Source organism: Canis lupus, chromosome 1 (genome assembly GCF_011100685.1).
Source record: "Canis lupus familiaris isolate Mischka breed German Shepherd chromosome 1, alternate assembly UU_Cfam_GSD_1.0, whole genome shotgun sequence".
Lineage (NCBI taxonomy): Eukaryota > Metazoa > Chordata > Mammalia > Carnivora > Canidae > Canis > Canis lupus.
Window position 1 is genome coordinate 39873982 of NC_049222.1, and position 24691 is coordinate 39898672.

The 24691-nt window shown below is 43.8% G+C and overlaps 2 protein-coding genes across 3 annotated transcripts in view; both read left to right on the plus strand.

Moving 5' to 3' along the window:
- The first annotated feature begins 11953 nt into the window (after positions 1-11953).
- LOC119870656 (MICOS complex subunit MIC26) lies at positions 11954-12854 on the plus strand. The gene has a single exon (XM_038525586.1). The coding sequence runs from the start codon at positions 11978-11980 to the stop codon at positions 12572-12574; it is 597 nt and encodes a 198-aa protein (XP_038381514.1). The 5' UTR covers positions 11954-11977; the 3' UTR covers positions 12575-12854.
- Positions 12855-19490: 6636 nt separating this feature from the next.
- UST (uronyl 2-sulfotransferase) overlaps positions 19491-24691 on the plus strand; it is a 290878-nt gene continuing 285677 nt past the window's right edge. For both annotated transcript variants that reach the window (XM_038526303.1, XM_038526304.1), the window contains exon 1: positions 19491-20044. In XM_038526303.1, the coding sequence (XP_038382231.1) occupies positions 19795-20044 (250 nt within the window). In that variant the 5' untranslated portion in view covers positions 19491-19794. The remainder of the gene's footprint in view (positions 20045-24691) is intronic.

Genomic DNA, 24691 nt, shown 5'->3' on the forward strand with positions numbered 1-24691 from the left:
AACCATTCTACATGCCTTTGTGGGGCAGGAGAAATTATTTTTCTCTACCCTTCTAGGTTCTTAGCTGAAACACTCCTGTGATAAAAAGACAGATTAATAGGAGAACAATAAACAAACATCTAATAACATGTAAACCTCCTATGTATGTGGGAGATAGGTAGGAGGACTGAGTCAATCTTTGAAATGACCACCTTAAATATCATCTCCAGCTAAAGACAAAGTAGGGAAAGGGCAATTATGGGAAGTGACCAGGAAACACACAGTGAACAAGGGTAAGGTTGTTCCATAGACTTAAGTCATTGCCTTCTCCACTGAGAGAAGTTTATAGACATTTAGAGGCATCTGCTCTTCCTGATAAAATAGTCCCCTTTCTACAGTTCCAGTTATCTGTGGTCAACCGTGGTCTGGAAGCAGATGATCCTTTTTCTGATGTAAAGTCTGAAGGTCACTAGCAGCCTAACACCATGTCACATGCCTGTGTCATTCACCTTGTGTCATCTCATCATGTAAGTGCTTTATCATCTCACTAGGTAGGCATTTTATCACCCTGATCATCACAAGAAAGCTGTGTACAGTATAATGTTTTCATAGAGAAAGAGAGACCACATTCACGTTTTTGTTGCAGTATACTGTTATAATTGTTCTATTTTATTATGTTATTATTGTTAATCTCTTACTGTGCCTAATTTAGAAATTAAATTTTATCATTGGTATGTATGTATAGGAAAAAAAACTTGGTGTATATATAGGGTTTGGTACTATCTGTTGTTTCAGGCATTCCCCGGGGGTCTTATGGGTAAGGGGCGGACTACCGTGTAGAGAAGGAGACACCCTTACAAATGGATATTTTTCCTACAAACCCCAATGTTTTGGACAAAAGGGTAACTTCTACTCAGTTTTTAGAGCTTTATCTGTGTTTGCTGTTTCTTAAAAAAAAAAACATCTTAAAATTACATGCCAAAGAAGCATAATCTGCAGTGGTATATTTTACTCTTCTTCACCTTAACATATAACAAGCAAAAGTTTTAAGGTTAATATTGGATTAAAATCAAAGGGGGAAAAGACTAACTTCAAGAAAAACAAAGGATTTAAACTGAGATATGTCAACAAAAGCTGTTAGGTATTTAATAGTGATATTTAAAAGTGGCTTCTCTTTTACTCTTCCATCCCTTCTCTTGTGCCTCCCTTTAGGTAAGATGGTATCAGAGTGGCTGTAGGCATTTAGGGATATAGCTAAGGGGGAGTTTTATTGGGGAGTATATTTAGATTAGGTTTTATTGTGATACAGAGTTCACAGTCACTTCTGAGATTAGTCATGTAGTTGGTGGCTGTGCTAGTGTAGTAATGGCTTTAGGGTTCTTCCTCCTGCCTGCTATACCATCCCTCTTGTGACATGACATGAAGGTGTAGGGCAAGGAGAGATCTTACTGCTTGACTACAGAGCCCATACCAGCAACTTGTGGATAGTACAGAAGAAACATGGTGTAAATGTAGGGAAGTTTGTTGCATGAAATTGTGTATAAGAGTTGCCTTTGATTCTCACTGATACCTAATCAAAACAAATTCTCTCCTGACATGACTGATCTCCATAAAGCAACAGATAGGAAAGCACCCTGCATTTTTCCCTCTTATGATGAGGATTATATAAAATACAATTTATCAAAATTCCTATAATAATAGAGCAGAAACTCAGAGCAAGTATATCTGGGTGTGATATCACATGATTTTTGTATCAGACATTTTTTCAGTCATCTGTGCTAGAGGAAAGACTGGATTGTCTTTCTATTTTCTTGTAAAAAATTATTACAAAATTATTGCCACATGAAAAGGCAATCAAAGTTTATGCAATCATAATATGTAAGGAAAAGAATATAATAGAGATATATCATGCAGTTAATTAATAAAAATATCATGTAAGTTTTCTGGCTCTTGTTAGGATTATATCAGTGTATTAGGGTTCTGAGAAACAGAACCAATAGGATATATATAGGTGTATATAAGAGGTGTTTATTATAGAAATTGGCTCACAGAAAGTCCCATGATCTGCATTTGTAAGCTGGAGCACCAGAAAAGCTGGTAGTATAATTCAGTTTGAGCCCAAAGGCCTGAGTATTGGGAGGCTGATGGTGTAAGTTCAGATCTATGTCTCTAAACAGCAAGAACAAGAAGTCTCAATATCCAAGGGCAGGAGAAGATGGATATCTCAGCTCAAGCAGAGAGAGAGCAAATTTGCCCTTCCTCAATCTTTTTGCTGTGTTCACGACCCTCAACAGATTGGATGATGCCCACCCATGTTGAGAGGGCCATCTGCTTTACTCAGTTCAATAATTCAAATGCAAATATCTTTTGGAAACACCTTTACAGACATACCCAGACATAGTATTTTTACAGCTATCTGGTACTCTGTAGCGAGTCATGTGGACACACAAAATTAACCATCACAATCAGCTTTATAAAATCCATAATTTCTTGTAATTTTTTGTCATTTTAAATAAACATTAACTCTTATATCTCGTTCTGTATTTATAATTTTGTATTCTTCAAGTTAAGAGGGCCTCCCTCCAAGCTGTACTAATTGGGGCTGACAAAATCAGTGTCATTTGATTATTTTTCTTTTTAGTCGGTGTAGACTCCAGGATCCACCATCATACCCTTCTTTTGCAAAACACCCTTAACACACTGGCCTTCTCTCCATTTCCCTAGCAACACTCTATCCAAGAGTAAGCAATAATGAAACAGCTTCTCAGCACCTGCACACAAGTAATTGAACTGGGCCACAAGAAAACACAGCATTGGTGCCAACTAGGCTCACTTTAGGTTCAAAACCACCCATTTCAAATGAACTCAATGCTGTTCGGTGCTCCTACTGTCCCTATCTTTGTGTGCATGTTTCCCACTTTATGAAATAATCATGCCGCAGTGCATTCTCCTACCTCTTCATTAGCCATGTCTGCACTCTGAGCTACCTCATATTCCATTGATAAAACAGATGCCACCACACAAGACTATTTCTTCACCAGGAAATTTCCAACACCTGCCCCCTTTTTTTCAATGGATAGTCTTGGTTCCTGTTAAAGACCAAACCTTCCACTTAGTTCTAGATCTATCCTTCTCCTGCACATATCACCTGTCTTTCCTGCATCATCAATTTATCCCTTTCTACTGGACCATCCCCCTTACCACCCTAACTCTAGTGTCTCTTACCTTTAAAAAAGAGGAATTGGGGAAAGGAGACCGAGAGTAACAGAGAGACAGAGATAGACTTTGAAAACCCCTGTAAACTTCCCAACTATTGACCCATTTCTCTGCTTCCCTACAGAGCAGATCATCTCAAAGATGTTTCTATAGCTGTCCTATAGCCGACCTCAGCACACACACTCTGTACATCAGACCACTTCTATTTCTGCCATTGTTATTACAGTCCAAGCCACCATCATCTCTAGCCTGGATACTTCAATCAACCGATTCTACCCTTACCCCTCTATTCAATTCTTCAAATAGCACCAAGATCAATATTTTAAAGCACAAAATCTGTATCCTCTTCATTTACCTCTTCTTCCCCCCAAAATAAAATTAAATGCTAAATCTGGCTAAATTCTCTATGATTATTCCAATGGCTTCCCATCACACCTACAATAAAATTGGAACCTTTTGCTCTTGTCCACATGGACTTCCATGATCTGGCACCTCTCTTTCTGTCCAGTTTCACCTCTTGCTTCTTTCTATCCCTTTCACTGTGCTCTAGAGCACATCAGATTACTTGCTGGCCCTTGAACAAGTGAATTCTTGCCTTACAGACTCTGTACTTTCTGTTCCTCAGCTTGATGTACTCTTTCCTCAGATTTTCCTGTAGCTTTCTCCTTAATCCTCATTTATTCAAATCTACTTAAAAGTAATCTCTTCTAAAAGTCCTTCCCTGAACACTTTATTAAAGTAGCACTTCCTAGTCACTCTCTCCACTTTCTCTTCTTCTTAGCACATATTACTACCTGGTCTTCATAGCTATCTATTATCTGTTTGTATGTTCACTGTTCCCCTCAACTAGAATGCAAATTCCATGAAGGCCAGGGCATCATCTCTCTCAGTCTCTGCTATGTCCTAGGGCATAGGAGAGTGCATAGCACATACTAAAACTTAAGTAAGTATTTTGAATGAATGAGAGAATGAATGATCTCTTTGGTATACTCCTCTCATGTTTCTGTCCCACTGACCCCTCTGAAATTGTCAAAGTCACCAATCAGCTACATGTTGCCTCCCTGCTATGCTCCTGATATGTATGTAGGTTATGGTACAGCCTTAACAGCTAAAATAGATACTCCAAAGAGAGAGGTTAATTTCTTTCTTTCACACCAGAATCCAGAGGGAGGTGGGCAATCCACAGCAGATGGGCAGCTCTGTTTCATGAGAGCATTCAGGGATCAAGCTTCCTTTCATCACTTTCTCTGATATTCCTTAGAGTACTGTCCTCACGTGCACGATTAAATCTGGGTCACTTCCATGTCCACATTCCAGCTATGGGAACCAGGAAAAGAGAATGGAGGAATGCACACTCAATATTTCAAGGCCAAATCTAGCAGACTGCCTGAATGCTTTTTCTCACAACTGGAGCTTAGACACAAGGCCATAACTTGCTGCAAAGGAAACTGGTGAATGCAATCTCTGTCTGGATGGCCATGTGCCTGGATAAAACTAAATGGTTCCCACTACTAAAATAACAATGGATAAACTGGTTGCAGGGGACATTAGCAGAGATATCCAACATCCTAGGAACATTTGCCATGATTGATCATTCCGTCCTTCTTGAAATACTTTTGTTGCCTTGGCTTCTGTGACATAACCCTCTCCTGGTTTTCTGCCTGCCTCTCAACTTTCCTCAGTCTCTTTTGCTGGCTCTGGTTCTTCTGTTAGGGTTTTTTTTTTTTTTTTTTTTTTTTTTTTTAAGTGGACTCCAAGCCTCGTGTGGAGCCCAGTGCAGGGTTTGAACTCCCAACTCTGAGATCAAGACCTAGCTGAGATTGAGAGTCAGATGCTTAACCAACTAAGCCACCCAGGTGCTCCTTCTGTTGGACTTCTAAATATTGAACTTCTCCAAGGCTATATCTGTGTCATCTTCTATTCTTTCTGTCTATATGCTTCTAGAGCTAACTTTATGCAATAATATTATATACTGTTTATTACTTATTTTAAAAAGATGTTATTTATTTATTTGAGATAGAATGACAGAGAGAGAGAGAGAGAGCACAAGCAAGGCAGAGGGGCAGAGGGAGAGAGAGAGGCTCCTTGCTGAGCAGGGAGCTCAATGCAGGACTCAATCCCAGGACCCTGAGATCATGACCTGAGCCAAAGGCAGATGCTTACCAAATGAGCCATCCGCTGCCCCCTATATGCCATTTAGATAGAAATTACTTGAATTTATGTCTTGAGCCAGGACTTTTCCCTATAGCTCTGAACTCATATATCTAACTGTCTGCTTAATGTAGCTGATCATTACTGTTCCACTCTTCCTTGCAAGCTTCCTGTTCCAGACTCCTGCACCACCATCAATTCAGTTGCTCTGGCAAAAGCTTAGGTATCATCCTTAGCTTTACTCTTTCATTTACCTCCTTATTGGCTAGTACTAGGCACTCCAAAAAACATATCCCGGATATGTTACCTTTTTTTCTACTCTCATCAGTACCACCCTGAGCAAAGCCAGGATCATCCCTCTCTTGGATTCCTCATCTTTCTTTTTCTACTCCTGCCCTCTGACAACCCACTTCCACATTGCAGTCTGAATGATCTTTTAAAAACATGAATCAGGGCAGCCCGGATGGCTCAGTGGCTTAGCGCTGACTTCGGCCCAGGGCATGATCCTGGAGACCTGGGATCGGGTCCCACATCAGGCTCCCTGTGTGAAGCCTGCTTCTCCCTTTGCTTCTCCCTCTGCCTGTGTCTCTGCCTCTCTCCCTCTCTCTGTCTGTCTTTCATGAGCGAATAAATAAAATCTTTAAAAAATAAATAAATAAAATAAAAAAATGAATCAGGGGCTCCTGGGACAGTTGGTTAAGCGTCCAACTCTTGATTTCTGCTCGGGTGGCAACCTTGGGGTTGTGAGATCGAGCCCTGCATTGGGCTCCGCACTCAGCCTGGAGTCTGCTTGAGATTTTCTCCCTCTGCCCCTCCCCCTGCTGTCTCTGTCTTTCTAAAATAAATTTTAAAATCTTAAAAAAAATTACCAATGGGCCCATTCCCACCCTAGTGATAGGAGTACACAATAAGCTTATTTCCATTTTGGAGTCTTTGTATGGGCTGGTAGCTATGCATGGGACACTTGTTTTCCAGATCTTCTCTGGGCAGCTTCTTTTCATTCTTTTGGTCACATCTCAAATGCCAATTTCTCGGAGAAGCCTTCCTTGTCCACACAGACTTCAGGAGACCCTCTGTCACAACCCATAACTCACTGTCGAATCACCCTGTCTTACTTTCTTGGTGATACTTACTACTATGTGGCATATGTGGCATAATCTATCTGCTGATTGTCCATCTCCTCATGGGGAATATAAATTTCCTGGGAGTAGGGCTTATCTTGGGCCCCACTCTACTTCCAGGACCAGGCATACATTGGGCCCTCAGTAAGGATTTGCTGAATAAATGCCTGAATACAGTCCAGATTTTGGCACATTCTCAGCATCTTAGGAGTGTTTTAAAGACCATGACAGGGGTGCCTGGGTGGTACAGTTAGTTAAGTGTCTGCCTTTGGCTCAGGTCATGATCCCAAGGTCCTGGGACGGAGAACTGCATCAGGCTCCCTGCTCAGCAGGGAGTCTGCTTCTCCCTCTGCCCTTCTCTCCCCCTCCTCCAGTTCATGATCTCTTTCTCTCTCTCTCTCTCAAATAAATACATAAAATCTTAAAAAAAGAACTTCCTTAAAAATTAAAGACCATGACAAACTGAAGAAAGATTTTGTATTTCCAATATCACTTAAAGACTTTCCATACATCTTTAGCACGATGAAATCTACTGTGGTCTTCTGACATAGGACAAAAAATGATATTCTTATTTGGTAAATTCACCAGAAGTATTTAGGAGAGACCACAGTTTGTAGTACAGGCATTCTTAATTTGGGTCTGTAATTCCTTAGAAGGTCTATGGATGAGCTGAAATTATTTGCAAAAATTATGTGCTTTTTGGGGGGAAGTGGGTTCATAGATTTGTGTGGTCCTCAGAGGGTTTAGGCCCAAATAAAATTTACTTTATTGTAGAAAAAGTATTAGAGATAGATTCATAAGATCTGCGTGTATGTTCTAGTGTTGCCACTTGCAAATAATATAACTTTGTGCAGATTATGTAACTTAATTGGATTCTACTTTCCTCATCTCTAAAAATAAATTCTTTGCATTCCAACTTTCATGTACCTGGCACTGGGTAAAAGTGTATTTAATTTCAAACCTGAATGCTAGGTGCTTTACTGCATCTTATGGATAATGGCAATAAGGCTCAGAGCACACTCAGAGCACATGCCTAAGATCACATCCATCCCCAGGTAAGTTCTAGACCAAGACCTAGGCTTCTGCCACTCTCCAAATACTCTGCTCTTTAAGAGAGCTTGCCCTGCCATACATTTGGCAATACTTTTTTCCTGGGTAGGATAATTTTTTGCATCATCTCACTGCATAAAGCAGCTAGCTGGTGATGTGCTTCTTCTGCCAGCTAAGGCTCATCCTGAACCAGTTAAGAGCTCTCTGAGCCAAGGAGTACAGATCTTATTATCTATTCTTTACAGAAGTGAAGACTGAGGTACAAAGAGGTTCAGTAATTGACCTGATGTCAGAAAGCTAGTAATTTGCAGAGCAGGATGATTATACTTCAAATTCTAATATTTTCTTACATATTCTATTAAGATGACCTTGGGAGTCTTTATTCTGCTAAGGTTTTTTTTACTGGAGAGCCAACTCTCTATCTTCATAGTTCAGCTTTTGGCTGTTCTTCAAAAAATTATTTTAAAGTACTTTGCAAAGCTTGAGCAATATTTTTCTCTCAGAAGACAGGAAGGTATGTGACATGCCCATTGAACAAGGACTAACGATGTTAAGAAGGGAGGAAAAAGGATATCACTTCTACATCGATTTCAGCTCTTACACATTAACACCAGACAATGACCTCTAAAATGAGGGAAGTGCCAGCTTAACATTGTGAATAGACAGGGATTTTGGAGATGAAGAATCAAGTTTGGCCAGAAATTCAACTCTGTAGCTACATGCCTGAGTAAGAGGTGACTGAAAATCACATGAAAGCAACCGGTGAGTGTGTGACCAAATTTTTTTCTCATTTCACTCCATCTATACTAATGGTCTATTACAATTTGTAAAACAAACAAACAAACAAAAAAACCAAAACAAAACCCTAAAAAACAAAATACTGACACAATTTCCAACAGAGACTTTAGGTGCCAATTTAAAAAAAAATTGTCCTTAATGATATGTTAAAAGCTAAGTTTTCTTTTAAGATTGTATTTATTTATTCATGAGAGACACAGAGAGAGGCAGAGACATAGGCAGAGGGAGAAGCAGACTCCTTCTGGGGAGCTTGATATGGGACTAGAGACTAGATCCTAGGACTCCGGGATCATGACCTGAGCCAAAGGCAGATGCTCAACCACTGAGTCACCCAGGCGACCCAAGAGCTGAATTTTCATACGTAATGTCGATGCATAGGAGGTGAAATATAATCAATAGGTAGTTGGTACCTGAGTGTTTGGTTTTTACTGACCTCTCATTGAAACGCACCTACCTCTGGGATTGCATACTTCAGGATGGTTGGGAAAGCATAGGTGTCACCAGCTGTCTGTTTTTAGTGAATTTCTGCCCCATATAATCCTCAGCTGCTTTCCTACTCTCTCTCTTTTTTCTTTGTGGTTCCTTTCCCTTCTTTCTATCAATGCTTTAGTCTACTGACCAAATATCTCATCCATTTTATTCAACACATTTGCCTTGGAATACTTCTGACTGTCTCTAAAAATCAAATCAATCTTCAAAGGATGAAGATATGTGTCCTTTAAGAAACTGACAACACAAAGGGAAATTCAGAAATGAGAGGCCCAAAGGAGCATAATAAAGATGTTATAGTTTGAATGATTTCCCTGAATTATTTTCCTGGCCTTTACTTTCTTTGCCTATTAGCTCTTTTGTTAACATTGACAAAGAAAGCATTTCAGGTTCATGGTTCATGGGGGCTGAGCTGGAAGACAGTGAAAGAGAGAGAAAAAAGGCAGGTTATGAGAAACATTGATTTTGGCTGTCCCACTCCAGGTCCCAATACTACTGCTCAGGGAAGTTTGGAACACCCAGATAATTTGAGGCTTCTCTGGACTGAAGAGGAGAAGACTAGATCAATATCCTTCCCTCTCTCCCTCTTCTCTCTCTCTCTCCCTCCCTTCTCCATCTACCTCACTTCCTCCCCTTCTACCCCCACCAGTCATTAAGGATACATACAAACCAGGAAGCAGGCTATCATCAGACACTGGATTTACCAGTGCCTTGATTCTGGACTTCCCAGCCTTCAGAACTGTGAGAAATAAATGTTTGTTGTTTAAGCCACCCAGGGGCTGGTATTTTGGTATGACAGTCTGCACTGACTAAGGAAGGGTTTGTTCACATTTCCTTGAAGCAGGTGTGAGAGATATTAAGCCTTCTGGAGAGTCACTGGATCAACACAGTGCCAACTAGCCAGAGATTAGAAGTGGCCAAGGAAGGATTCTCTGCAGAGAAGGCCTGAGATGGGACACACTGAGATCTAGAAAAGTTCCTGTGGGCAACCCTGGTGGCCCAGCAGTTTAGCGCTGCTTTCAGCCCAGGGTGTGATCCTGGAGACCCAGGATTGGGTCCCACATCAGGCTCCCTGCATGGAGCCTACTTCTCCCTCTGCCTGTGTCTCTGCCTCTCTCTTTCTCTCTGTGTCTGTCATGAATAAATAAATTTTAAAAATCTAAAAAAAAAAAAAAATCATAAGAAAAGAAAAGTTCCTGTGGTCCTTAAGGTAGTGGGGAGCCAACAGTATGTGATTGCCTATTCAGAGCTGGTTGTGACTTCATTCAGGGTGAGGAGACTCTGTAGCAGAGGTAGTTGAAAAAGATGGCCCTACATTAGGAGCCACATCAGTGAGAAGCAGAGAGCAAATGGAGAGGTCACCAGCTGTGGACTGCTGTGGCTGGGGTCACCAGGGCATCAGAGACAATGAGCCACAACAGCTATATGCATTAAATGTTCCCTACAAAGAAGCATCTTTGCTGGGAAGAGGGGAGTCCTTTGCAGGGAATTTGCACCTCGAATTTGACTGAACACTGAGCCCAAAGTGACCAAGAGTATTAAATGCAACCAGAAAGAGATTGTCTCCAGCCAGAAGAGGCTGAGGCAGATAGATTCCTGCCATCCCTAACCCCTACTGCTCAAGGGAATAGGCCTCTGGAGTAAGATGTGATCAGTTAACAAGATATAAAGAAAATGTCATATTTTTATATTTTAAGCAATGACATTGGGATTTAAATAATTATCCATAATTTGAGGGTGACAAGACTCATTTGGATTAACAATTTTTTAAAAACCCTCCCTATTACTTTATTTTCATGCTTTTTAAGCAAGGCCAATGAATCCATCAAATAACTAACTAATTAAAAGCAAAAAAAATCTTCTGATAAATGAATAGATTGGAATTTATATTTGTGCTCAGCTTCAAAAAAAGCACAAGGCATATTTCATAATAGACCAATAACACTGCATTACATGAAGTTCTACACGAAGTTCATTTGCAAAAGAATTATTCAGCTAGTTATTGGAAATAATGTCTCTAGAGTCCCCATGTAAGTTCCCACTTTGCCAGGCTATTTTTGGCTCCTACAGACTCCTCCATCTCCTTGGCCTGACATTCCTCCCCACCAATAGTGCGCATCAGATACAATGAATGCAAAAGCTACACAAGGAACTCCTAGCCATGACTTCAGAGTCCCACCATTCTGAGATAAAAAATAATGGCCAATTCGACCATCTACTTTATTCATTGTATTTTCCTATAAGCAACTCTGAAATCTAAAAATCACTTTCAGGGGTGCCTGGGTGTCTCAGTTGGTTGAGTGTCAGACTCTTGATCTCAGCTAAGGTCTTGATCTCCTTGAGTTCAAGGCCTGTGTTGGGTGTGGCGCCTACTTTTAAAAAAATCACTTTCATATTCAAAGGAGAAAGATTGATAAGACAATTTTAAAAATCAAAGAAAAATTATTCCTTTTGGAAATGAATTGAGTATTGAACTTCTCTAAAGATTTTAACAACTTTATTACTTATAGTATGTAACAAGCAATTCAGTATATAATAATGCCTTGCATTATTGTCAAATTTCTTCACTTCTGACAATCATGTATTCCTGAAAAGACTGCAAATTCTTTGAAGGCTGTGCATTTGGTGTCACACTTTTCTGTTTTGCTTTGTGGTAATTAGCAGAGTGGTAGGCACATAATAGTGCTACATGTTTATTTATTGCATGATTGAAAGGAATATATTAATTTTAAGCTATGTTAACATAGATTAAAAGTCTAGTCAAGAATTTTTATAACAAAATATAAACAAAAGCTTGAATGCAATTTAGAACCTCTTACAAGCATGGTGAAAAATAAATCAGCTAGACAATCCACTCTACGGTTAGTGTAATAATTTCTACTGACAAGAGATCTAAAAATATGGTCCAAATAGCCATCTGCACTGTTAAAGTGATATAGCTCTTACCTATGAAGGTAAGACATTCAATGCTTGGACATATTAAAAGTATTTTTCTTTAGTTGTAAGCAAATGTAATTTTTTAGGCTTTTTATGTAGACTAAGTAAAGACTTTTAAAAAAGAGATTTATTTATTTATTATAGAGAGAGAGAGTGTGTGTGTAGTGCATGAGAGGGGGGAGGGGCAGTAGGAGAGGGTGAAGGAGGACCCCGCCGGAGCCACCTCTGCCAGCAACATGTTCAAGGTAATTCGGAGGTCTGTGGGGCCAGCCAGCCTGAGTCTGCTCACCTTTAAAGTGTATGCGTCACCTAAAAGGGACTCACCTCACAAAACTTCTGTGAAGGTTAATGAGCTTTCACTCTACTCGGTTCCTGAGGGTCAATCTAAATATGTGGAGGAGCCAAGGACCCAGCTTGAAGAAAGCATTTCACATCTCCGACATTATTGCGAGCCATATACGAGTTGGTGTCAGGAAATGTACTTACAAACAAAGCCCAAGATGCAGAGCTTGGTTCAATGGGGGTTAGACAGCTATGAATATCTACAAAATGCACCTCCTGGATTTTTTCCAAGACTTGGTGTTATTGGTTTTGCTGGCATTGTTGGACTTCTTTTGGCTAGAGGGTCAAAAATAAAGAAGCTGGTGTATCCACCTGGGTTCATGGGACTAGCTGCCTCTCTTTATTATCCACAACAAGCCATTGTATTTGTCCAGGTCAGTGGGGAGAAATTATATGACTGGGGTTTACGAGGATACATAGTCGTAGAAGATTTGTGGAAGGAGAACTTTCAAAAGCCAGGAAATGTGAAGAATTCACCTGGAAATAAGTAGAATCCTCCATGCTCTGCCCATTTTAATCAGTTATAGGTAAACATTGGAAACTCCATGCATTTTCTACAGAAAAATGGCAGAGAAGTCAGTACTGAATGTAGTAAATTGGCTTTCTTCTTCAGGAAAAATTATACCAGGCTTCTTTGTTATCTTGGGTGATACCATACTACCAGTGGACTAATCGGAAATCCTTTCACCTAGAGATAATGTCCAGCATTAGAACTCCTGGTTCTCATGTTGCTATTTATGTACATAATTAAAATTCTGAATTAAAAAAAAAAAAAAAAAAAAGGAGAGGGTGAAGGAAAGCAGACTCCCCACTGAGCCCGATATGGGGCTCTGTCTTGGACCCCAAGATCATGACCTAAGCCAAAACCAAGAATCAGACACTTAACCGACTGAGCCACCAAGACACCCCTGACTAAACAAAGGCTTCTAAAGAAAATTCGCTATGGAAAGAAAAATGCCTGTTGGAGGCACTCTGTTTTTGCAGAGTTGGAAGAATTAGACTTGCATTGTGTTATGTTAGGACTATGAACCAGTGTCTATAGCTTAGTAACTTTTTGGATAAGTGGTTTCTTTCTGCAAAAAGCTAAGCCATGCTTGTCTTTTGTGCATTCCCTATATTGACATTATTTTCTCTGCAGCATCTCTTTAATTGAAAAAGAATCAAGAGTTTCTGCTGAACACTTGCCTAAGAGCTAAGAAGCCTATGAGCCCTGGCACAAAGGGGAGAATTTCTAAGGAAACTTTGGACAAGCTACAGTTGGTTTCCTGTGGTTGAGGTTCCCCACTCTTAGCAATGATGCAGCCACAGATCTCCACCTTTCTTCTTCATATAGGCTCACCATTGTCCCCCAGACACATTTTTGTAATCTTCCTCAGTCGGATCTTGTTATTTGGAATGCCCTCTAGGCTACCGCTCAGCTATAAATCCTACTCACCCTGCAATCCAGTTCATGCGCCACCTCTTCTAGGAAGCCTCCCCAGACCAGGTCTTCCATAGCTAGTAGTCATTAATCTTATGGTTTGTATCTTCATCTGTAAAATGGGGAAAATAATAGTACCTATAGCACAAATTTGTTGTGAAGATTAAATAACTTAATTCATATAGGGTGATTAGAACCTGCTAGAAACATAATAATAACTAACACAGTTTGGGTATTATTATTAATTACAAAAATCTGATATTTTAAAGTTCCCTTGGTTTAATGTTTTCTTTTTTTCTTTGCTTGCTTCTCTGTTTATGCTTTATCTCCTCAAGAGAAGGAGAAGAGTAACAAGGGTTTGTGGCTGGAGAGCATCCTTGTTCTTGATGCATGTGTAGTTATGTGCAGATGGTGTGTTGCACACTGAGGAGTGTACAGAGAACCCAAGATTAAGTTCCCATAGACACAATGACCAGGGATCCACGAGATTGGAAACCAGCGACATTTTAATCTTATTAAAACCTTGTTCTCTCATTTGACTGCACAATTCCAAGGCAGAGAAACAGATCAGGCTGGCTTATGATTTACCATCATTGCAATATGGGCATTCCAACTCAAAAATGTTCCTGGAAGCAGCCCTACTTTTAGCAGGGCAGTGAAAGAAGAGGATCAAATATAGCCCAGTGGTCTTCTAGAGCCAAAGCTCAGAGAGTTTGGCTTTCCAAGAGAGTGAATTCCTCAATCCCTGAAATAAGCAACAGTCCTGAAGATAAATGGCACTTCTGCCAAGGTGAATGGTAACACCATACAAAACTCATAGGTTCATATGCCTTTTATGATTCCATGAGGCATTTATAATCACAAGAAATGGTTGAATTGCTAATTAGGGGTCACGGAAGTTAATGAGGATTCCTTCTATCCATCCTTTTTTCCTTTTAATAAATACACTTCTAACCTCAGACAATTCCTTCCATGATTATTTGAATGTTCTAGTAGGATACAGACCTGCTCTCCATTCTTCCTACCTCTCATCCCCAGTTGGCCAGCCACAGAATAGTGAGATTTGACTTACTGAACTTTATTCCTTCATACTAGAAACTAACCTTTCTTTCAACAAATATTTATGAAGTGACTACCAACTCTCAGCACTGTCCTAGGTGCTGGGCAAAGAGCAGTTAACGAATGAGATAAAATCACAGCCCTCATGATGTTTGGTATCCAGGGAAGGTAGATACACACCAAATGAAAAATACCAACATTTCAGATTATGATAAATTCTATAGAGAAAACGAAAGGAGGTGAAGGAAATAAGGAAGGTAGGTATGGGTGTACATGATGTATGGGGCAGTCAGGGAAGACTGCTTTGATGAGGTACCACTGGACAGAGACTGGAAGGAAGTCAAAAGGCAAGCCATATGCAGACCTGGGAAAAGAACTTTCTAGCAGAGAGGACCACAAATGTAAAGGATCTGATAGAGGAGCAAGATTTGCTTGTCTGGCAAACAACGATGAGGCAGGATGCATAGGGAAAAGTGGTAAGAGATGAAGTAAGGGAGACAATGGGGCCAGATTGCATAGGGCCATGTAGGATATCCTAATGACTTTGGCTTTTCCTCTCAGTGTTGTGGGAGCCATGGGCAGGTGTAGAGAGGAGGAGTTACATTCTGGCTGCGAATAGAAGGCAAGAGGCTAGGAGCAGGAAGGAGGAATGACAGGGACTGCTGGTGGCCATTTAATTGCCACCTGTCTTTTCTTATTTTAGTCCTAGAACCCTGATTTTTTGGTGGTGGCAGTGTGCCCAGCTAAATCTCTGTTTCTTGGATCTCCTTTAGAACTGGACCATAGTCCTGTGACAGCGTTCTGGCCAAAGAACTGTAAGAAGATGATTGGTAGCATTTTTGGAACAGTGCTTAAAAACAGCCTACTCCATTGGGAGGTCTTTTTTCTTCTTTTGCTTCCTCCTGTTGCCAGCTGGGAACATAAATACAAAGACTGGAGCCCCAGTGGCCATCTTGAATCACAAGGTGACCTTTAAAACGATGGTGGAACAGAAAGCTCTGGTAGCTCCCCGATGAGTGCATGAAGATGTCTTACCAACTCTGCACTGCCTATTTCTGGACTTGTTTCACACGAGAGAGAAATGCACTCCCGTTCTGTTCAAGTCATTGCTATTTGGGATTTTTTAGTTATATATGGTTGAACCTAAATATAACTGATACAGGAGCCCGTGGCAATCCTCCAGGTGAGAGAGATGGTGGACCAGAGTGGTAGCACAGGAAATCAGGTTCTGGTTATGTTTTTGAAGGTAGAGCCTTTAGATTTTGCAGATGGCTTAGACATAGGAGTGAGGGGAAGAGAGAAAGTAAGGAAGACTTCTGGGTTTTGCAACAAGTGTCTTGCTGGTGCCATTAATTACAGAGATGCAGAAGGGTAGAAAGAGAGCATGGCTGGGTATAAGGTGGGCTTGGGCAGAATCAAGAGTCCAGGGCAGTGGCAAATTGGCCTCGCTCAAAGCAGGGAGGGACACAGTGAAACAGGAGGGTAGGGAGAGAGCATGGGCCATACGCCAGTGGAAAAATGAGGGAGCTCCTGTCCAATGCTTCCATTTTCTCAATAAAGTACAAGGCCAGGTCATCAGCTGAGACTGAAGGGATGGAAGTAGAGGGTGGAGATGGGAAGAGAGAGAGAGAGGGAAAGGAGGGTGAGTAGTCATTTTAGAGCATGGGATTGCTGGGCAGCAATGAACGAGTTTCGCTACACATCTGGGGTAGTTTAAAGTGAAGCAGTCAGCAGTACTGTGTGTCTTTCTGCAGTCCAGTTCCGGTGACACTGCTGGGTTTCACAAGGTTTGGCCAGGCAAGTTCGTACTATGTAAACTGGAAGGAACCAGGGAGTGAAGGGGTGTCTGTAAGACAGGGATCACAAGGAAGGATCAGGAATCAAAACTGGAGAAGGAAGCAAGTGAACACACAAGAGGAAGGATGGACTGAAAAGTTGACGATCCTTGAAAAGGCTGAGAAATTGCCAGAGTGAGGGGACTCAAGGAGCTAAGCAGGACAGAAGCTGATGGTCAGAGGGTGCTACTGCTGAAAAGGAGTGGCTCCGATGAGACAGAGGACAAGTCACTGAAGAGAAAAGGAATGAAGAAGCTCGAGATATTGGAGGGGAGGTTAAGGTGTTAACTAAACCATATTCAATATAAGACTAATAATAGAACACTGTTGCCAAATTCCTATAATTAGTTGATCTATTAAGTGGTTTCAATAAAGATACCATTCATCAGGGTATTTTAGATTAAAAGTTTGTTTTTCTTTTTTGATGGGACTTTTATAGGACTTCAAAGAACAAAGTTTTACGCCCAAATCTATGTCTCTGTTAGGTGAAAATTCAAGGCATTTTTTTTTCCGCATGAAACTTCTTTGTATCTTGGTTTCTACTCCTTCCTGCATTTTTGAAGGTGTCCATTAATGTGATCTTTGAAAAACTGACCTGCTTTTTCTTTCTAAAATTCTTCACGTCACAGTGTGTTTCTTCTAAGCTGGGTCTGCCCCTTGTACCTGCCTCACAACTTTTTCACAATGGAAAAAAACCATTTATTCCCATATTTACTTACTTTTACAGCTGTTTATTTCCTTTCTTCCTGCTTCATCTCCCTGTTAAAACCTCACTCTTGCTCAGATTCCTTTGTTGGGGGGAAAGAATTGGAAGGTTTCCCAAATCATTCTGGGAGAGAAGTCTCTAGACCCCGGGCAGGCCTTGTGAGCACGCGGGATCTTGCACAGTACATCTAATGAAAAACATTCATATCACAGGGCTGGGCCACAGGTACAGGTCCCATTTGTCAAAGGTGGTCTCTGAAACATTATCAGCATTGCTTTGCTCTCCCATCCCTCAGTCCCTCTTCATTAACTCAAAAATTATTAATTGAGAGCCTATTCTGGGCTACTCAGTGTGGTGATTAAAGTAATTCGCATTAATGGGCAATGACTGATTGGCTTAATTCTCTCAGGGGCATTCACATTTCTCAGATGTGCATATTAATCCACAGAAATCTCTGATTCATGGAATAAATGTGAAACAAACCATTAACAGTCTATTTTGGATTTTTGGTGATAGAACAAAGGGGCTGCCCTTTGCTTGGGGTCCCAAAGCAGCCTCTGGTCTCTGAGAAAGTGGGCTAGGACAAAAGAACTAGAAGGTAGAGCTTATGTGTGTGTGTATGGCACTACCCACCTCATTTGTAACTCCCTCCAGTTTATGATCTGTGTGTCCTCTTCACTCATTTCAAACCAAGCACAATTTATATATGGATTATTATGGTTAAATCATATTGTTCTTAAATTAGAAGCTCTTGATCTCAGGATCCTATTCCCTAGTTTTCCACAGAAAAGTTTTCAGATATCCACCTTTAAAAAGATTTTCAGGAGGGATCCCTGGATGGCGCAGCGGTTTGGCGCCTGCCTTTGGCCCAGGGCGCGATCCTGGAGACCCGGGATCGAATCCCACGTCGGGCTCCCGGTGCATGGAGCCTGCTTCTCCCTCTGCCTGTGTCTCTGCCTCTCTCTCTCTCTCTCTCTCTCTCTCTGTGACTATCATAAGTAAATAAAAAATTAAAAAAAAAAAAAAAAAAGGAAAATCAGTCTTAGAATCATAGAGGCCCCTGGCTGCTGATTTTTCCTTGCAAAGGGGTTGTCGACTACCAGAATGTCACAGTGACAGGGGAGCCACAGATGAGAGGCACCAAAAATCCAAGGCTTCTGTTATTCAAGGTGGCCTGGGCTCAATGAGCTATATATCTCTTTCTCCAATCACTATGCAAATAATGGGGGGAACCCCAAAACCCTAGCTGGGAGATGGTGCAGTGCAGTGGTTAGCATAGTAGGCTTGAGGGTCAAACAGATATGAGTGTGGCTCTCCAACCCACTCCAGGTAGCTCTGTGTCCCTGGGCAAGTCCCCTAAGCCTCAGGTGGTGGGACTTCTATATAAGCAACAAATGATTCTTACTTAAAGTGTGGCTGATGAGACCAGCCCTTTCATGCATCTCCCACCCCCATCGCCAGATCTGTGTTCCATGCCATCTATCTACTTTGGATGGGGTGGTGGTGGTGTTTCTTTCAGGTCCAGAAGCTTCCCATGGAAGGAAATGGGTATGTAAGGCCCCTTTCCCTACAAATCTCCTAGAGGAAGGACCTCCCTGAGTTCTCTCAGTACCACCCCCGTGCCTCTCTGGCCGCTATGCGGATGAGCAGCTCTGTGGAGGAGTAGCCGAAGAGCCAGGGCGAGCAAGAAGAGAGCGTCCTCTTCCCTTTCTCTTCTAGGAGTCGGGCCGTGAGCCTGGCTCCGCGGGGGCATGTTTCACTAGAATTCACATCACTTGCTCTTTGACCAACTCAGTAAAGGCTTGAACATATACCCAAGTACCTTTTACTGGCCTTTTGTAGGCAGCTCAGGATACAGAAGGAGAATCAAGTTTCTGAAATGAAAAAAAAAAAGTACATGTATATGTATATAATATATATATAATATAGAGAGAGTAGAAGTTGTGCTTCTTCCTGCCGGGGACTGTTTACGAGAGGGAAGTCAGCGGGGCCCCCAAGAGGTCGCTGGTGGCGCAGAAACTGAGGCCAGATTGCAGAGAAAGGGGGAAGGAGAAAAACACCCAGAAACTTTCTTCCTAGTTGTGAATAATCGCCGCCCCCCCCGCCCCCCGGTCAGAGGCAGTAACGTGACACCCGGGAGAAACCCGGAGACCCGCGCGCCGAGAGGGAGGGCCGAGGGAGGAGAGAGGGCTGCGGAGAGCCGGAGAGGGGAAGGGGAGGAGAGGAGGCAAACCCCTGTCAAGGAGGTGGAGCGAGGGGGTGGTGTCCGCCTCCTGTTCCTCCCTGCCGTCTTTTAGAGGAGTCTGAATCGGGACAAAACGCGCCGAGACCGACGGACACAAAGCCGGGGGTCCGCGCTGGCGCTGGAGGCGAGCCCCGGCGGCCGCGAGCGAGCCCGGGGCGCGGCGGGGCGCGGCGGGGCGCGGGGCGCGGGGGCGCTAGCGGGCGCGGGCGCGGGCGAGGGCGCGGGCCGAGCCGGGGCCGGCACCTCGGCCGCTCGGGCCGCGGCGGCGGGGACCATGCCGAGGAAAGTCTCCTGAGCCCGGCAACTTCGGCCCCTCCCCGCCCCCACCCGCTGCCCTCCGCGCGGCCCTGCCCATGTGCAGCCGGCCGGCCGGGCTCTCCTCCTCGCAGGCGGATGGGTGACCCCTTCCCGGCTCGGGCAGGCTGTGCGAGGCGGCGGAGCAGGCGATGAAGAAGAAGCAGCAGCAGCATCCCGGGGGCGGCGCGGATCCCTGGCCCCATGGGGCCCCTCTGGGGGGCGCCCCTCCGGGCCTGGGCGGCTGGAAGCGCCGGGTCTCTCTGCTGCCTTTCCTGCGCTTCTCCCTCCGGGACTACGGCTTCTGCATGGCCGTCCTGCTGGTCTTCTGCCTGGGTTCCCTCTTCTATCAGCTCAGCGGGGGACCCCCTCGCTTCCTGCTCGACCTGCGGCAGTATCTGGGTAAGGAGGGGGGCGGGCGAGGGCGGCGCGGGCCGCGCCAGCTCGTGCGGGGCGAGAGGGGCGCGCCGGGGACTTGTGGCTCCGCGGCCGCCGCCGCGCCCCGAGGCTCCCAGGTGCGACCCGGGCGGCGGGCCGGGGGGAGGCGCTGCCGGGGCGGGTGCGGGGCAGGTACCCGGGCGCGGCGCCGCGGACCTCCCGCGCCTCCGCCGCCCGCTCGGGGCGGGGGGCGGGCGTGTGTGCTCGTGGGCGTGGGCGTGTGCAGCGCGTGCTTTCTCCCCCGCCCCCCCCCGGGGCTCTGCCGGCGGCCGCAGTCCCGTCTCGTGAGCGCCCGGGGTCGTGCGGGGCGCGGGGGGGCGGTTGGCTCGTCCGCCCCGCCGCTCGCCGCCTCGGTGGCCCAGGGGCAGCCTTGGGGCCCTTTGCTGACCTGGGCCGGCTTGGCTTCCGCGGCAGCGAGGGGGGCGCGGGGCGCGGCTGCGCCGGGGGGCCGGGGGGCCCGGGGCCGGCGGTGTCGCCTGCTTTGACCCGAAGATCCTCTGCGCTGCGTGTGTCTCAAGTCAGAACTTTTTTGGGGAGTGTGGGGGGCTTATGGTTGGTTTCTTAGACGCGAGGCCGCCTGTGTGGGGGGAAGGGGTCGCACGGGGAGGGAAGAGCGGCTGCAGAGAGGGCGCGCCCCGCAGCTGGGCGCGGGGGCCGGCGAGCGCACGCCCAGGTCCCGGGTCCGCGGCTGGCGCGCGCCGGGCCGAGCGAGGCTGCGAGTCCCCGGCGCGTCGTGGCCAGAGCAGGTCGTGCGGGCGCGGGAGGCTGCGGAGGCGCCCGCGGCTTGCGAATGAATGTCCAGGGGGTGACCCCGAGCCCCCGGGCCGACATCCGGCATCTGCCCGACGCGAGCGGGCGGCGAAGGGGAGCCTCTCAAGCGCTGGACCGTCTCGGGCCAAAAGGCTCCGGGCGGCTGGAGCTGCCACACTTAACCTCAAAAGTCCCCTAGTCGCAGAAGCCACAGGTCTAGATCGCAGGCCGTTTTCGAAGGAAAAAAAAAAAAAAAACCAACATAACAACAACAAACCAACCACCTCAGCAAAGTGACAAAAGTCCTGGAGCGTTTTGAAATATAAACGCAGATAAAATGATGTCCTTTCCCTGTAGAGAAGCTGAGATTTTCAAAGGTGTGCTTCCATTTCAGCAGAAACTTTGGAGAACTATGGCTTTTGTCCGATGTTTTAAGGGGAGATTAAAGGAGAATATTGTCCAAGGTATTTGCATATTTCCAAAGTACAATCCTTAGCATCAGGTTTCTTAAGAGGGTTTGGGATAATATGCACGTTTATTAGGGAGTCAAATCAGTTCTTTCCCTGAGTTCTGTATTTTGGAGTGTCCAAAATAGGTTGGTTCGGAGACACCTGCTAGAGTTACAAAGCCAACTTTTTTTTTTTTTGACAGTCAACAACAGTCACTGTTAATTGGCATTGGGAAGTGTTTTTGAAGCCCAGAGGTCTATAAAATCTGATAAATTCTTTGTTGGAATTCCCCTTAAAATCTGGAGGCTGGTGGGGGCACAGGGAAAACAGTGGGTGAGGAATGAGGGTATCTGTATCTAGTGTCCTCAAGAGCACTTGGCTTTAGGCAGGGCAGTCAGACGTCCTTGGCCTTAGCTTTTCACTAGTAAAGTTAGGGGCTGGACGAGGTTATATCTCAGATCTCCACCCAGCTCCTGAAATCCTGTTTTCTGATCCCTTCTTGTGGGCAGGAAAGCCTGAGAGGAAAGAACAAGGGCCCTACTGAGGGTGAGATCAAGACACTGCAGTAGCTAGCATGTTAACCTTTTGAAAATTGAGCCAAAAGTGTATTGCCCCCAGAATCGAGTGCTTTCATTCTATACTTCAAAAAAAGAGGCCTGATGAATTTGGGGGCGCAGGTGGTAGAAGGGTGAATTCCCTCAGGGGAACTGGGAAAACCTGATGGATTGAGCACTGCTCCTGTTACTAACTCATCATTAAGTTTCTGACTGACATGATGGGTTTAAAAAAAATGACATCACTGTGAACTGGAAATAGGACACCTTGGCCAAATTTGTTCCCTGTTGTTTTGTTACACAAATATAATGATTTTGGGGAAAAGTGCGCTTGTGGTCTTTACGAGGGTCTAAAATATGCCCTTAATAATATAAGGCCAAGGTATCTGCAGAATACTTACCTCTTGTTTCCTTCATTCTATTATTTTAGTGTCTGTCAAAACAAAATTTGTGGTTAGTAAACATATTCTCTCAATTTCCTGAGTTATCCAATTTTAGAGGCAAGCATTTTTCTTAAATATAAGTTTATCTAAAGTCAACATTTTCCAAATCAAAATAATATTTATAGCAAAAAATTTTCTTGACTGGATATTATTTTAATATGCTTATATAATATTATACACCTGACACACAGTAGGTGCTTGATATTTATGGCAAAAATAATCGAACCTATTTTATCAAATAAGTCATTTGATAGTTAACATATTGAATATTCTCACAGTAAAGCCAGGAGATATGACCATTCATGATAAATGATAACATGTATTGTTGTGTTCTAGTAAATGCACATGCAGAATGAAATTGTATCCACATAGCAATCTTACGGGTAGGTTCGATTGTTGTTCCCATTTTTTTTTAAAGATTTTATTTATTTATTAATGAGAGACACACAGAGAGAAGCAGAGACACAGGCAGAGGGAGAAGCAGGCTCCATGCAGGGAGCCCAGTGTGGGACTTGATCCCAGGACTCCAGGTTCACGCCCTGGGCCAAAGGCAGGCTCTAAACTTCTGAGCCACCCAGGCGTCCCTGTTGTTCCCATTTTTGATGTGGGAGAAATGAGAACACAGAGATTCACAGACTTGCTGAGGGACACACAGCAAGTAAGGCAAGACTTGAACCCAAATCTGTCTGATTCAGGCACCTCCTGTATAACCCTACCAGCAGCCAAGATGCAAGGGCAATATAAAGAGCTGACTGGCTAAAAATAATCATTTATTTGCATAAGTTCACTTTCTTTGATACTTTTTTTCTGAGTATCTTAAGGTGCCAGCAGAGAAGGGAAAGAAGTCAAGCAGCTGGTCTCTCTCTCTTTTTTTAAGATTTTATTTATTTATTTGACATAAAGAGAGAGCACAAGCAGAGTGAGTGGCAGGCAAATGGAGGGGGAGAAGCAGTTTCCCCTCCAGAGCTGGGAGCCCGACAGTGAGGGAGCCTGACAGTGGGGCTTGATCCCAGGACTCTGGGATCATGACCTAAGCCAGAGGCAGACGCTTAACTGACTGAGCCATCCAGGTGCCCCTAGCTGGTCTCCTCTTAACTCCACCTTCCTGTTTTTATCTCTGGGTACAGGCACGCTCATCTCTCCCAGAACCACTCAACTGGAGGTGATGTCAATTATGATCTGAAATTCCTGATCTTTCTGTTATTCCCTTAGCAATTTGTTCTTTGTTGAGGCTGGTAGTTTTCAGTTTGTGGTCCCTGGACCTGCAGCATCATCACCATCTGGGAAACTTGTTATGAATGCAGATTCTCAGGGCTCACTCCAGACCAACTGAATGAAGGGCCTAGGTCTCAGCAATCTGTATTTTAGCAAGTCTTCCAGGTGACGCTATTGCAGGCTGAGGTTCGAGAACCATGGTTCCAGAGTAAAGCTTTACTGTCAGGATGCCTCTTACACAGTTGAGCAAAAGAAAGGAGATGAGAGAGAGGAGATTCAGCAAGTATTTTAAAGGTGATGTACATGGTTTCATCTTTTACATTGCAACTCTTAAAAATGCATCTGCTTTGCTGTTTAAGTCCCATTGTTTCAAGGGAAGGACCAGCCAACAGCTGCAACTCCAGCTGGCTTTAGACTCTCTGAGGTTAGGAGATCCGTGGAATGGGGTGGAGCTGGCAACCAGAAGGAATAGTAGGGAAAGAAAGGGAAAGGAGGCAGTAATGATGCTTTCTCTTCCCATAGAAGCTGGGTCAAAGAGTTCTTTCCTAGTTTGTTTGGGAATGGGCAGAGTCTATTCTCCTTAAAGATACTTTCTGTTGCAACAGATCTGAAAAAAAGCAAAGTAAATTGGGAGCGGGGTGGATTATGCAGGAATAACTGTGGTCTTGATTTTTCCCTCCTTGAAATGGGTAGAGGAAGAACAGGAGCATACGTGGGGTAAAATGCATGGGTTTGGCAAATGCCTATCCCTAAGCTTGGGGACTATAGTTTTTCCAATTCGGTGAAATTATTTGCTTTTTTTGAAGTGGCATTCAGACTTTGATTTGCTATGGAAAGCAAATAAAAATCAAGTAAAATCTCCCCCAGAAATTAGGTTATGATACAGCCTCTGCCAGTAGTCTCATTACTTATGAGCTGTGGAAATATCAGAAACTTGGAATAACACTCGTTACCCTGATGTAAACTGAATGCACCAGATGGCTTACTACAGATCTTATACAACCGGCAAACTCTAATGATTTATCATCAAGCCTTAGATATGTGATTTAGCCTTTATGGGAACTAAATTTTTTGGGTCGATCTCAAATTGACATGCTTTCCTTTCCATTTTTAAATTATACTACTTTCAATAGAGATACACTACTTCTATTTCAGTTTTCAGAATTGCCATTCTTTATATACTCTACATGAGCATGGCAG

Bases quoted from the DNA above. Each gene is read 5' to 3' on its own strand.
- LOC119870656 (XM_038525586.1), top strand. From the start codon at position 11,978: ATGTTCAAGGTAATTCGGAGGTCTGTGGGGCCAGCCAGCCTGAGTCTG.